Source organism: Melospiza georgiana, unplaced genomic scaffold (assembly GCF_028018845.1).
Source record: "Melospiza georgiana isolate bMelGeo1 unplaced genomic scaffold, bMelGeo1.pri scaffold_29, whole genome shotgun sequence".
Lineage (NCBI taxonomy): Eukaryota > Metazoa > Chordata > Aves > Passeriformes > Passerellidae > Melospiza > Melospiza georgiana.
In genome coordinates, this window is record NW_026652215.1 from 7,234,313 (window position 1) to 7,246,845 (window position 12,533).

Sequence of the window (12,533 nt, forward strand, 5' to 3'; positions counted from 1 at the left end):
CTGCATTAGAAACCTTTATCACCTGTGTTTCTGTTTGTACCTCTCTCTTCATTCTAGAATGAAGAGTGGTTGGTTGATCATTTTGCATTCCACATCCCAAAGATATTAATAACCATAACGTTAGCACAATTACTGATAGCATTCTGAAAGCAATTAAACACGTCTTATCTGCAGCCTTTGTTCATTCCAGAGTTTATACAGTCTGTGATCCAGGATGGACTTTCTTAAATCGGGTATAGTGGATCCAGGGTTCCACGCCGGCTACTTTGACTGCTGTAAAGGTGGTCAGTAGTACCTGATGGGGTCCACTCCACTTTTCTTTCAGTGGTTCCTTGTTCCAGTTCTTGATGTACACCTTGTCTCTTGGATGTATGTTATGAACTGGGTTCTCAATGGTTTATTCCACACGAGGATACTCCGGAGCCGAGCTAAAGTTTTCCCAAGAGACAGAACATAATTATACACTTCCTGCTTTCCTGTGACATGTACATTAGGGTTAGGCTCAGGAGATTCATATGGTTTCCCATACAATATCTCATAAGGATTGACTGACATCCCACTCCTAGGCTTTATGTGAATCCTCAACAGTGCTATTGGCAAAGCCTGGGGCCACTGCAATTTGGCTTCTTGGCATATTTTACTGATTTGCCTTTTTAGTGTCTGATTCATCCTCTCTACCTGTCCACTTGACTGGGGTCTCCACGGTGTGTGGAGGTCCCAATTTATCCCCAGCAGGCTACTTACCTCTCTTACTACTGTAGCTATGAAATGGGGTCCCCTATCTGATGATACCACTAGGGGTACCCCAAACCTGGGAATAATCTCCTGTAGTAACCACTTAACTGTTTCCTTTGTTTGGTTCGTGTGACAGGGAAGGGCTTCTGGCCACCCAGAGAATGTGTCAACCCCCACTAACAGGTATTTGTATCCTTGAGTTCTTTGTAGCTCTACAAAATCTACCTGCCAATAGTTTCCTGGCTCTATTCCTATCCGAATTCTTCCCAGCTGTGCCTGTTGCCAGGCCACTCGGTTGTTTTCAAGCAGATATCACATTTTGACATTACTGATTTTGCCATTGTTAACATCCGTACTGAAATTAAACTCTGCTTTAGTAATTTTACCAATGCCTCTGCTCCCCAGTGACATTCGTTATGTTTAATTTGTAGAACTTCTCTCATTATCAAGGGGGGTACCCCTATTTGTCCTTGTGCAGTTACATACCATCCCTCTGAATTCTTTTGTGCATTTAGCAAACGTGCCAGTCTCTCATCTTCTACTGAATATTTTGGTTTTGGAGGCAAATTGAATTGGGATACATTAAGCTTCAAAGGTATCAATGCCATTGTTGTTTGTACCTCTCGAGCAACCTGTCGGGCTGCCCAGTCTGCCTTTCGATTTCCCTCACAGATTTTGGAGTTTCCTGATTGGTGTGCTTTGCAGTGTATGATTGCCACTTGTTCAGGTTTTTGTACTGCCTTTATCAATTGCAGGACTGCATCCTGATGTTTAATGTGCGTACCCCGAGAAGAAAACAGTCCTCTTTCTTTCCATAGTGCTCCGTGTACATGCACCACTCTAAAAGCATATTTTGAGTCAGTCCAGATATTTACCTTTTTCCCTTCACTTAATTCTAGTGCCCTGGTTAAAGCAACCAGCTCTGCCTTCTGGGCAGATGTTTTTGGTGGTAATGCCTTTGCCTCCACTACTGTATTGACTGTTGTTACCGCATATCCAGCGTATCTGGTTCCGTTTTCCACGAAGCTGCTCCCATCTGTAAACAGCTCCCACTCCGGCTGCTCTAGTGGGACGTCTTTCAGGTCTTCTCTTGCTGAATAGGTGTACTCTATTACTTCTGCACAGTTGTGTTCTAATGGGCCTTCTTCAGTTGGGGTACCTAGGAACAAAGCTGGATTCAAAAGGTTAGTTGTTTTTAATGTGACATCATCCTGCTCAGTCAGGACTACCAGGAATTTCATCATCCTGCTGGGAGATAGCCAATGGCCCCCCTTTTGTTCTAAGACAGTGGTTACCATGTGTGGTACATAGACATCTCTGTGCCTTCCCATAGTAAGTTTCCTGGCTTCTTGTATCAGGATCACAGTAGCTGCGACTGCCCGCAGACATGGGGGCCAACCGGCACTTATGTTGTCGAGTTGTTTGGAAAAGTAGCCCACCGGCCTTTTCCAGCTTCCCAGACGTTGTGTCAGGACTCCTTGTGCTAGGTGCAGCCTTTCATGTACAAACAGCTGAAAATCTTTAGACAGATCAGGTAACCCTAGTGCTGGAGCAGTTGTCAGTGCTTCCTTTAATTTTAGGAAGGCTTCTTTCTGTGGTTTGCCCCAGGTGAATGGCTGCGTCTTCTGAGCTTCATACAGGGGTTTCGCAATCAGTCCATAGTCCATGATCCACAAGCGACACCATCCTGCCATCCCGAGGAAGACTTGCAGCTCATGTAAATTCTGGGGCTCTGGAATAGCACAAATAGCTTGGATACGGTTAGTACCTAGTTTTCGTTGCCCCTGTGAAATTTCACATCCCAGGTAAATCACAGTCTGTTGTGCGATTTGTGCCTTTCCTCTGGATATTTTGTAGCCTCCCATTCCCAGTGAATTTAAAATCTCAACGGTTACCTTTATACAGGTTGCTCTTTCTTCTGCAGCTATTAGTATATCATCAACATACTGCAACAATAAGTATTGGTCTCTTGGTACTTGCCCATTTTCGGTCCAAATCTCCAGTTCCTTTGCCAGTTGGTTTCTGAATAGGGTGGGACCGTTCTTGTATCCTTGTGGGAGTCGTGTCCAGGTGAGCTGGGTCTTTCTTCCGTTCCCTGAGTTTTCCCACTCAAAGGCAAACAGTTTCTACTTTCTTTGTCAAGGGGGATGCAGAAAAAGGCATCTTTTAAATCAATTACGGTAAACCATTTATATATCTCCTTTACGGATGTTAGCAATGTCTAAGGATTTGTTACTACTGGATAAACGTCCTTTGTTATTTTATTTATTGCTCTCAAATCCTGCACTAATCTATATTCACCATTTGGCTTCTTTACTGGAAATATTGGTGTATTAAATTCTGATTAACATTCTTCTAAAATTTGGTATTTCAAGAATTTCTCAATAATCTTTACTATTCCTTGCCATGTTTCTGGTTTTATGGGATATTGTTTGACTTGTACAGCCCTTGCCCCTTCTTTTAACTCTACGTGCACTGGTTGTGCCAATTTAGATTTCCCTGGTATATCTGTCTCCCATACAGAGGGAATCATTGTATCTTCTACCTCCCTAGGGATAGAGGGGACAGGTTTTTCTTTGATCATTAATATCTGTCCCGTCTTTGATTCAGGTATTTTCATTATAAGCTCTCCATTTTCAAAGTTTATTACCGCATCAAGTTTTGCTAGCAAATCTCTCCCTAAAAGCGGAATTGGACACTCAGGTACATATAAAAATTTGTGTGTTAAAACCTTGTTTCCAAAACACAAATCTAGGGGTTGCAGGAAAGGCCGTTTTTCCTCTTTCCCTGTAGCACCGACTATTGTCATTTCCTTGTCCCCAATTTGTCCTTCCAAATCATTCAATACAGAAAAAGTAGCTCCCGTATCTATTAGAAATCTGACCTCTTTATGCCCTAACTGTATATTTACAACAGGTTCCTTAACTTGTTCTACCGATTCTACGTCTAGTCAGCTGGAATAATCCCCCGGGACCATCTCCTTGGTAGCCTGCTGGAACTGATTGCCCTGGTCAAACTGGTTATTCAAACTTGGGCAATTTCGCTTCCAATGCCCCTCCTGCTTACAATATGCACACTGATTCAGGCTTAACCCCTGGGTAACTGGTCTCCTACCCCGACCATTCCTGTTACGCCCCCTGAAATTTGGGTTCCCTCTCCCCTGTATTACTGCCAAAAGATGCCTTTTACTAGCTTCTTTTTCCCGATTGTTGTATACCTTCCAAGCGACCTCGAGTAACTTATCCAAATTCCTTAATTCTTCCCCTTCTAATTTTTGCAATTTTCCACGAATGTCATCCTGTGATTGACCCAAGAATATGAGAGCGAGCTGAACCTTTGCTTGCTCTGTATCCATTTGGAGGTCTGTAAATTTCCTTGCTACCCCCTTAAGCCTCTCCAAAAACGCAGTGGGAGATTACTTCTTTTCCTGTCGAACCTCATATAGTTTGGACCAATTTATAGTTTTGGGCAAAGCATTCTGAACTCCTATTTGGATCCACTCTTGATATTTCTGTAATCTCCTCATATCGCACAATAACTTAGGGTCCCAATTTGGATCCTCAATTGGGAAATTCACATCTAAATTCCCTGTTACCAGCCCATTTCTAATATCTTCTCTTGCCCTCTCTTTGGCTGCCTTAAGTACCATTTCTTTTTCAGTAGAATCCATCAGAGTATCTAATATCACCTGTATGTCATCCCAGTCAGGATTTTGCGTTTTCATAACCATTTTTACTACACGTGCCACTTTATCAGGATTTTCTCTATAACTTCCGGCTGACTGTTTCAAAATAACTAAGTCTGCCAGGGAAAAAGGCACTTTTACAAATACTGGCCCTTCCATTCCGACACCTTGTCGCAAGGGGGCAATCACAGTCTGTTTTTGTTTCCTTATGCCATCTCTATGCACAACTGGAGCAAGCTTTGCCCGACCCCGGGTTCTATGGGCTATTGGGGTCACTGATTCATTACCATTGCTATCTTTTTCACTTGCATACCTCTTTCCCCTTTCCATCACAGTTAGGTTTTGTTCATCTTCCGAGGCAGAGGGATCGGGTGATGATGGGAGAGGAGGATAAAGAGGGAAATGTGTACTAGATGAGACAGGTTCAGGGGTAGGTGGGTGAGGAGCAGGTAGTGGGATAGGGACAGATGAAACAGGTGGGATAGGGTTAGGTTCTCTTGTTCCTATTGGCGCTACTTGTAAATCAATATCTGTATAATTTTCTCTACTCAAGCTTTCTTTTAACGCCAAGTGTTCTAAACAACGTTCCTCACAAACCCCACACTTTTCAGATGTTTTAACCATTAATAATCCACATTCATTCTGCCATTCTGGCTTTCCTGTAAGTAGAAAAACAGATCAACATATGGGACTTCATCCCATTTTCCTTCTTGTTTACAAAACGACATTAACTGCGAAAGAGTGTTATATTGCAGAGTACCGTATTTTGGCCATTTTTCACCGTTCTCCAAGGCATATTCTGGCCACCATGAATTACAATAATCAATCAACTTAGTTTTACGTAATCCTTCTCCAAAGTTACCTTGTTTCCAATGTGCTAATAAGCACCCCAAAGGAGAATTTTGCGGGATAGGGGTGTTACTGCCCAAAATCCCTTTAAGTTTCTCCATTTCAAAAATACCACAAATGCCGAACCTGCAAAGCTTTCGCGATTGTCTTATGGAACGGCACCTAGGCTTACACCAACAGGAATTCCTTTAGTCCAACCAAGCGTAGCTTTCGCTGCGTCTTATTGGCAGGCACCCAAACCAAAGTAAAAAGCACCTTACCTTTCTCCCGGGGACGTTTGTGAGCGGCGGAAGCGGTCACAGCCAATGGGCTCCCCAAGAATCCCTCGGTGCCGGCTGGAGCGTGATCGAGTCGCGAACTCACTCAGCAGCACTCACAAGGGCTCCATCTGGGTTCGCCAAAATGTTAGCATTCAAAAACACATAATCACGGGGGATTATATGCGGTGCCTTTTATTAAGAGCTCTGGGAATCGGGGTATATTCAACCCAAATCTGACTCCGACCATACATCCGAAATGATCATGTTTTATACTCTATCGTTACATAACTTTCATGTCAATTATTAAACTTATATTGTTCTATTGTACACATAAATTTAGCCCCTCTCTGAATTTCCAACATAGTTTCTCACTATTCTTCTTATGGTTATATAATAATTACATTTAATTACTAAGCAATCATCACATCTAACAATTATATAATTTATCATACTGCTTACGCAGGTGCAGTTGATCTGGGAAAGCACAAAGCCTAACATTTTAGATTCTATCTTTAACTTTTTCCAGGGTTCCACTATCAATTTCAGGGTTCCACGGTGAATTTTTGGGGTTCCCACGTTGGATTTTCAGGGTTCCTCGGCTCCGTCCCCCATCCCCAGCACCCTGAGGGCGCAGTCGAGCGCGGGGGCGCTGTGGGTCGGGCACCCCATGGACACGACGGCCCCGTGGGGCCCCAGGAACCGGGGCAGGGCCTGCAGGGCTGGGGGGCTCCTGGGGCGGATTTTGGGGTTCAGGGATGGATTCTGGGGTTCCCGGGATTTCATTGGTTCCAGGCTGGGTTTGGGGGGCTGGATTTTGGGGGTTCCAGGTTGGATTTTTGGGGTTCCAGGTTGGATTTTTGGGGTTCCTGGGACGGATTTCAGGGTTCCAGGTGTCTCTACATTTCACGTTGGATTTTATTGGTTCCAGGTTGGAATTTGGGCGTTCCTGGGATGGATTTTTGGGGTTCCCCGGTTCAATTTTGGGGTTCCCAAATTTCAGGGTTTCGGGTTCGATTTCGAGGTTTCCAGGATGGATTTTGGGGTTCCAGGTTGGATTTTGGGGTTCCAGGTTTGACAGGTCCAACGTTGGACATTACTGGTTCCAGGACGGATCTCCAGGGTTTCGGGTTGGATTTTGGGGTTTCCAGGCTGGATTTTCGAGATTTTACACTGGATTTTGGGGTTTCTGGGTGAAATTTTGGGGTTTCCACGTCGGATTTTCACTTTTCCTCACTTCCACTCCCCATCCCCACCACCTTGAGGGCGAAGTCGAGCGCGGGGGCGCTGTGGGTCAGGCACCCCATGGACACGACGTCCACGTGGGGCCCCAGGAAGCTGCCCAGGCTCTCCAGGCCGATGCCCCCGCTGGCCTCCACCAGCACCCGCGGGTGCGCGGCCTTGACACGCGCGGCCGCCGCGTGCAGCTCCTGGAAACGGGGGGGAAAACGTCAAAAAAACCCAAAATTTGGGGTTCATTGGATGAGTGGGGGTCCGGTTCATTGGGGTTGGGCGGGATTCAAACCCAAAATTGGGGTGTCCCTGCTCAAATTTGGGTTTTCCCCATAAAAATCCCCACAAATCCGGGGATTAGTCCACCCAAAATTGGGGTGTCTACCCCCAAATTCCCCTTAAAGCAGAAACACCAAAAAAATTGGCATTTTTCACCCAAAAATTTGGGGTCTCTCCTACCCAGAAAAATCCCAAAATTTGGGATTTTCAATCTAAAATCTGCCCAAATTCGGTCCCTATAAAAACCCATTAATTCTGGGATTATTTAACCCAAAATTGGGGTGCCCACCCCCAAATTCCCCTTAAAGCAGAAACACCAAAAAAAATTGGGATTTTTCACCCAAAAATTTGGGGTCTCTCCCACCCAGAAAAATCCCAAATTTGGGGGTTTGCAACCCAAAACCTGCCCAGTTTCGGTCCCACTTCTTGGGTTTATCCCAATTTCTTTTTGCTTATTTCCCCATTTTTTGGGTTTTTTCCCATCTTTGGGGGTTTGACCCCATTTCAAAAAGTCCACAGCCCCATTTTTGGGGTTTTTCTTCCTATTTTTTGGGGTTTGTCTCCATTTTTTGGGGTTTCCCCACATTTTTGGGGGGTTTATCTCAATTTTTTGGGGTTTTTTTTCCCCCCATTTTTTAGGGTTCATTCCTTTTTATTTGTTTGTTTGTTTTTCCCATTTTTGGGGTTTCATCCCAATTTTTGGGGCTTATCCCAAATTTTTGCAGCATGTCCTCATTTTTTGGGTTTTTTTTCCTTTTTTTTGTTTTTATTCCCATGTTTTTTTTATTTTTTCCCACTGTTTGGTTTGGGTTTTTCCATTTTTCTGGGGTTTTCCCCCATTTTTTGTGGTTTTTCCCCATTTTTTTGGGAATAATGCCATTTTTTGGACTTTATCCCTATTTTTGGTGTTTATCCCCATTTTGGGGGCTTTTATCCCCATTTTTTTGGAGTTTTACCCCCATTTTGCGGGTTTTATCCCAATTTTTTGGCATTTATTCCATTTTTTTGGGTTTTTTTCTCAATGTTTGGACGTTACCCCCAGTTTTTTGGCAGGTTCATCCCCCCTTTTTGGGATTTTTTCCTCATTTTTTGGGGGTTTTCCACCTTTTTTTTTTGTCGATTCCCCATTTTTGGGGTTTATCCCAAATTTTTTCACATCTCCCCCCCCCCCCTTTTTTTGTTTCGGGGATTTATCCAAATATCTTTTGATTTTTCCCATTTTCATGGGTTTCTCCCCATTTTTGGAGTTTATCCGAGTGCAGATCCCGGTAAAGGGGGACAATGTCAGTGAACCCCAAAATTTGGGGTTCGGTTCATTGGGGTTGGGCGGGATTTGAACCAAAATTGGGGTGTCCCTGCTCAAATTTGGGTTTTCCCCATAAAAATCTCCACAAATTTAGGGATTTGAACCCAAAATTGGGGTGTCTACCCCAAATTCCCCTTAAACCAGAAACACCAAAAATTTGGGATTTTCCACCCAAAATTTGGGGTCCGACCCACCAAGAAAAACCCCAAAATTTGGGATTTTCAACCCAAAATTTGCCCAATTTGGGTCCCTAAAAAATTTATCAATTCTGGGATTATTTGACCCCCCCAAAAAACCCGATTTTTTGCAGTTATCTCCCCCAAAATTTCACCGTTTTTCCCCAAATTTTCACCTTTTTCTCCCAAATTTTCACCTTTTCCCCCCAAAATTTCGATTTTCAGGGTTCCCGAATTTTGGGGCTCCCCCATGGGCTCAGAGCTCAAATCTCCACCACCCCCACCCCGATTTTGCACCATTTTTTTGAGTTTCTCCCCCAAAATTTCACCTTTTTTCCTCAAATTTTCACCTTTTTTCCCCAAATTTTCACCTTTTTTCCCAAATTTTCACTGTTTTTCCCCAAACTTTCGCCTTTTTCCTCCCGAAATTCCACCTTTTCTCCCCCAAAATTTCGATTTTCGGGGTTCCCGAATTTTGGGGCTGCCCCGTGGGCTCAGAGCTCAAATCTCCACCACCCCCACCCCAATTCTGGGCACATTTTTGGGGTTTTCTCCCCCAGATTTTCACCTTTTTTTCCCAAATTTTCGCCGTTTTCCCCAAAATTTTCACCATTTTTCCCCCAAATTTTCACCATTTTTCCCCCAAAATTTCTATTTTCAGAGTTCCCCAATTTTGGGGCTCCCCCATGGGCTCAGAGCTCAAATCTCCACCACCCCCACCTCAATTTTGGGCCGATTTTTTTGAGATTTTCCCCCAAATTTTCACCTTTTATCCCCCAAATTTCCCCTCTTTCCCCCAAAATTTCGATTTTCGGGGTCCCCCGATATTTTGAGGCTCCCTCGTGGGCTCAGAGCTCAAATCTCCGCCACCCCCACCCCAATTCTGGGGACATTTTTGGGGTTTTCTCCCCCAAATTTTTGCCTTTTTTTCCCCAAATTTTCATCGTTTTTCCCCAAATTTTCACCTTTTTCCCCCAAATTTTCACCTTTTTTCCCCAAATTTTCACCTTTTCCCCCAAAATTTCGATTTTCAGAGTTCCCGAATTTCGGGGCTCCCCCGTGGGCTCAGAGCTCAAATCTCCACCACCCCCACCCCGATTTTGGGTCGATTTTTTTGAGTTTATCCCTCAAATTTTCACCGTTTTTCCCCAAATTGTCACCGTTTTCCCCAAATTTTCGCCATTTTTCCCCCCAAATGTTCGATTTTCGGGGTCCCCCGATATTTTGGGGCTCCCCCGTGGGCTCAGAGCTCAAATCTCCACCATCCCCACCCCAATTTTGGGCCATTTTTGGGGTTTTCTCCCCCAAATTTTCACTGTTTTTTCCCCAAATTTTCACCTTTTTTCCCAAAATTTTCACCTTTTCCCCCCAAAATTTCGATTTTCGGGGTTCCCCAAATTTCGGGGCTCCCCCGTGGGCTCAGAGCTCAAATCTCCACCATCACCACCCCGATTTTGGGTCGATTTTTTTGAGTTTCTCCCTCCAATTTTCCCCTTTTTCCCCCAAAATTTCGATTTTCGGGTTCCCCGATGTTTTGGGGCTCACCTCTGGGCTCAGGTTGTCGAGCAGGACGACGTCGGCCCCGGCCTCGGCCGCCTCCAGCGCCTGCTCGGCGCTCGCGCACTCCACGCCCAATTTCTGCGTGAAGCCCCCGGCCCAGCGCGCCCCCTCAATCAGCTGTGGGACCCAAAAATAACCCCCAAAAATTAGGGATTTGCCCCCCAAATTTGGGTTTTTCTATTCAAAATTAATCCTCAAAAATTGGGGATTTCTACTCGAAATTAATCCCCAAAAATTTGGAAATTAATCCCCAAAAATTGGGTTTTTCTATTCAAAATTAATGCCCAAAAATTGGGGATTTCTACTCAAAATTTATCCCCAAAAAATTGGAAATTAATCCCCAAAACTTGGGGATTTCTACTCAGAATTTATCCCCAAAAATTTGGAAATTAATTCCCAAAAATTGGGATTTTTTTTCCCCAAAAGAATCCCCAAAAATTCGGAAATTAATGCCCAAAAATTGGGAATTTCCCACCCAAAAACTGGGAATTCCTACTCCAAATTAGTCCCCAAAAAATTGGGAATTTCCCCCCCAACTCATCCCCAAAAATTCAGAAATTAATCCCCAAAAATTGAGAATTTGACTCCCAAATTAATACCCCAAAATTGGGGATTTCTACTCAAAATTAATCCCCAAAAAATTGGGAATTTCTACTCAAAATTAATCAACAAAAATTCAGAAATGAATCCCAAAAAATTGGCAATGTCTGCCCGAAATTAATCCCCAAAAATTGGGAATTTCTACTCAAAATTCATCCCCAAAAATTCGGAAATTAATCTCCAAATTAATGGCCAAAAAATTGGGGATTTTCCCTAAAATTCATCCCCAAAAATTCAGAATTTCATCCCAAAATAAATCCCAAAAAAACTGGGAATTTCCCCCTAAAATTCATCCCCAAAAATTGGGAATTTTCACCCCAAAATTATCCCCAAAAATTGGGAATTTTCACCCCAAAATTATCCCCAAAAATTGGGAATTTCCCCATAAATTCATCCCCAAAAATTGGGAATTTGCCCCTAAAATTCATCCCCAAAAATTGGGAATTTTCACCCCAAAATTATCCCCAAAAATTGGGAATTTCCCCCCCAAAATTGATCCCCAATTTCCGCGTGAAGCCCCCGGCCCAAAATCAGCTGTGGGACCCCAAAATTAACGCCCAAAATTGTGATTTTTACCCCCCAAAATTGGGAATTTCTGCTCAAAATTTATCCCCAAAAATTGGGATTTTTTTCCCCAAATTAATCTCAAAAAATTCGGAAATTAATCCCCAAAAATTCGGAATTTTCAGCCCAAAAATTGGGAATTTCCCCCCCAAACTCATCCCCAAAAATTCGGAAATTAATCCCCAAAAATTGAGAATTTGACTCCCAAATTAATACCCCGAAATTGGGGATTTCTACTCAAAATTAATCCCCCAAAAATTGGGAATTTCTACTCAAAATTAATTAACAAAAATTCAGAAATTAATCCCCAAAAATTGGCAATGTCTGCCCCAAATTAATCCCCAAAAATTGGGAATTTCTACTCGAAATTAATCCCCCAAAATTGGGAATTTCTACTCAAAAATAATCCCCCCAAAATGGGGAATTTTCCCCTCAAATTAATCTCAAAAAATTGGGAATTTTCCCAAAATTAACCCCCAAAATTTCAGAAATTATTCCCCAAAAATCGGGAATTTCTACTCAAAATTCCCCCCCCCCCCCAAAAAAAAAATTGGGAATTTCTATTCAAAATTAATCCCCAAAAATTGGGAATTTTCACCCCAAAAATTGGGAATTTTCACCCCAAAATTAACCCCAAAAATTGGGATTTTTCCCACCAAAATTATCCCCAAAAATTGGGAATTTCTACTCAAAAATTGGCAATTTTCCAGCAAAATTAATCCCCAAAAATTCAGAAATGATTCCCCCAAAACTGAAAATTTCTACGCAAAATTATTCCCCAAAAATTGGGACTTTCCCCCCAAATTAACGCCCAAAAATTGGGAATTCCTACTCAAAATTCATCCCCAAAAATTGGGAATTTTCCCCCCAAATTTGGGGTCTCGCTCCAACCAAAACCCCCCCAATTTCGGGGTCCCCCCACCCCATTTCCCCCCAAAATTTTCCCCCCAAATTTCGGGGTCTCCCCCCAAATTTCCTCCTCATTTCACCTCCAATTTCGGGGTCCCACCGTGCCCAAACCGCCCCAAAATCGAGGTCCCCCCACACCCAAAAATCCCCCAAATTTTGGGGTGCTCCCCTTTGCCAGCGCTCCGGGATTGTCCGGACCCCTCCCAAATTTGCCCCCCAAATTTCCTCCATTTTACCCCAAATTCGGGGTCCCCACAACCGGAACCCCCCAAATTTTGCCCCCCAAATTTTGGGTTTCCCCACCCCATTTTCCACCCAATTTTTTTTCCCATTTCTCCCCCATCTCCACCCAAATTTCCCCCATTTTCCCCCAAAATTTT

At 43.5% G+C, this 12,533-nt stretch overlaps 1 protein-coding gene and 1 pseudogene across 1 annotated transcript in view; one reads left to right on the forward strand and one right to left on the reverse strand.

The window, feature by feature from the left end:
- LOC131096410 (zinc finger protein 208-like) overlaps positions 1 to 12,533 on the forward strand; it is a 1,316,393-nt pseudogene that overhangs the window by 732,713 nt on the left and 571,147 nt on the right.
- The window catches only part of LOC131096318 (nicotinate-nucleotide pyrophosphorylase [carboxylating]-like), a 30,047-nt gene that overhangs the window by 7,941 nt on the left and 9,573 nt on the right, over positions 1 to 12,533 (reverse strand). The window contains exons 4-6 of the mRNA XM_058044659.1: positions 10,066 to 10,197; positions 6,764 to 6,956; positions 1,725 to 1,894 (exon numbers count right to left, since the gene is read on the reverse strand). Of these exons, the coding sequence (XP_057900642.1) occupies positions 1,725 to 1,894; positions 6,764 to 6,956; positions 10,066 to 10,197 (495 nt within the window). The remainder of the gene's footprint in view (positions 1 to 1,724; positions 1,895 to 6,763; positions 6,957 to 10,065; positions 10,198 to 12,533) is intronic.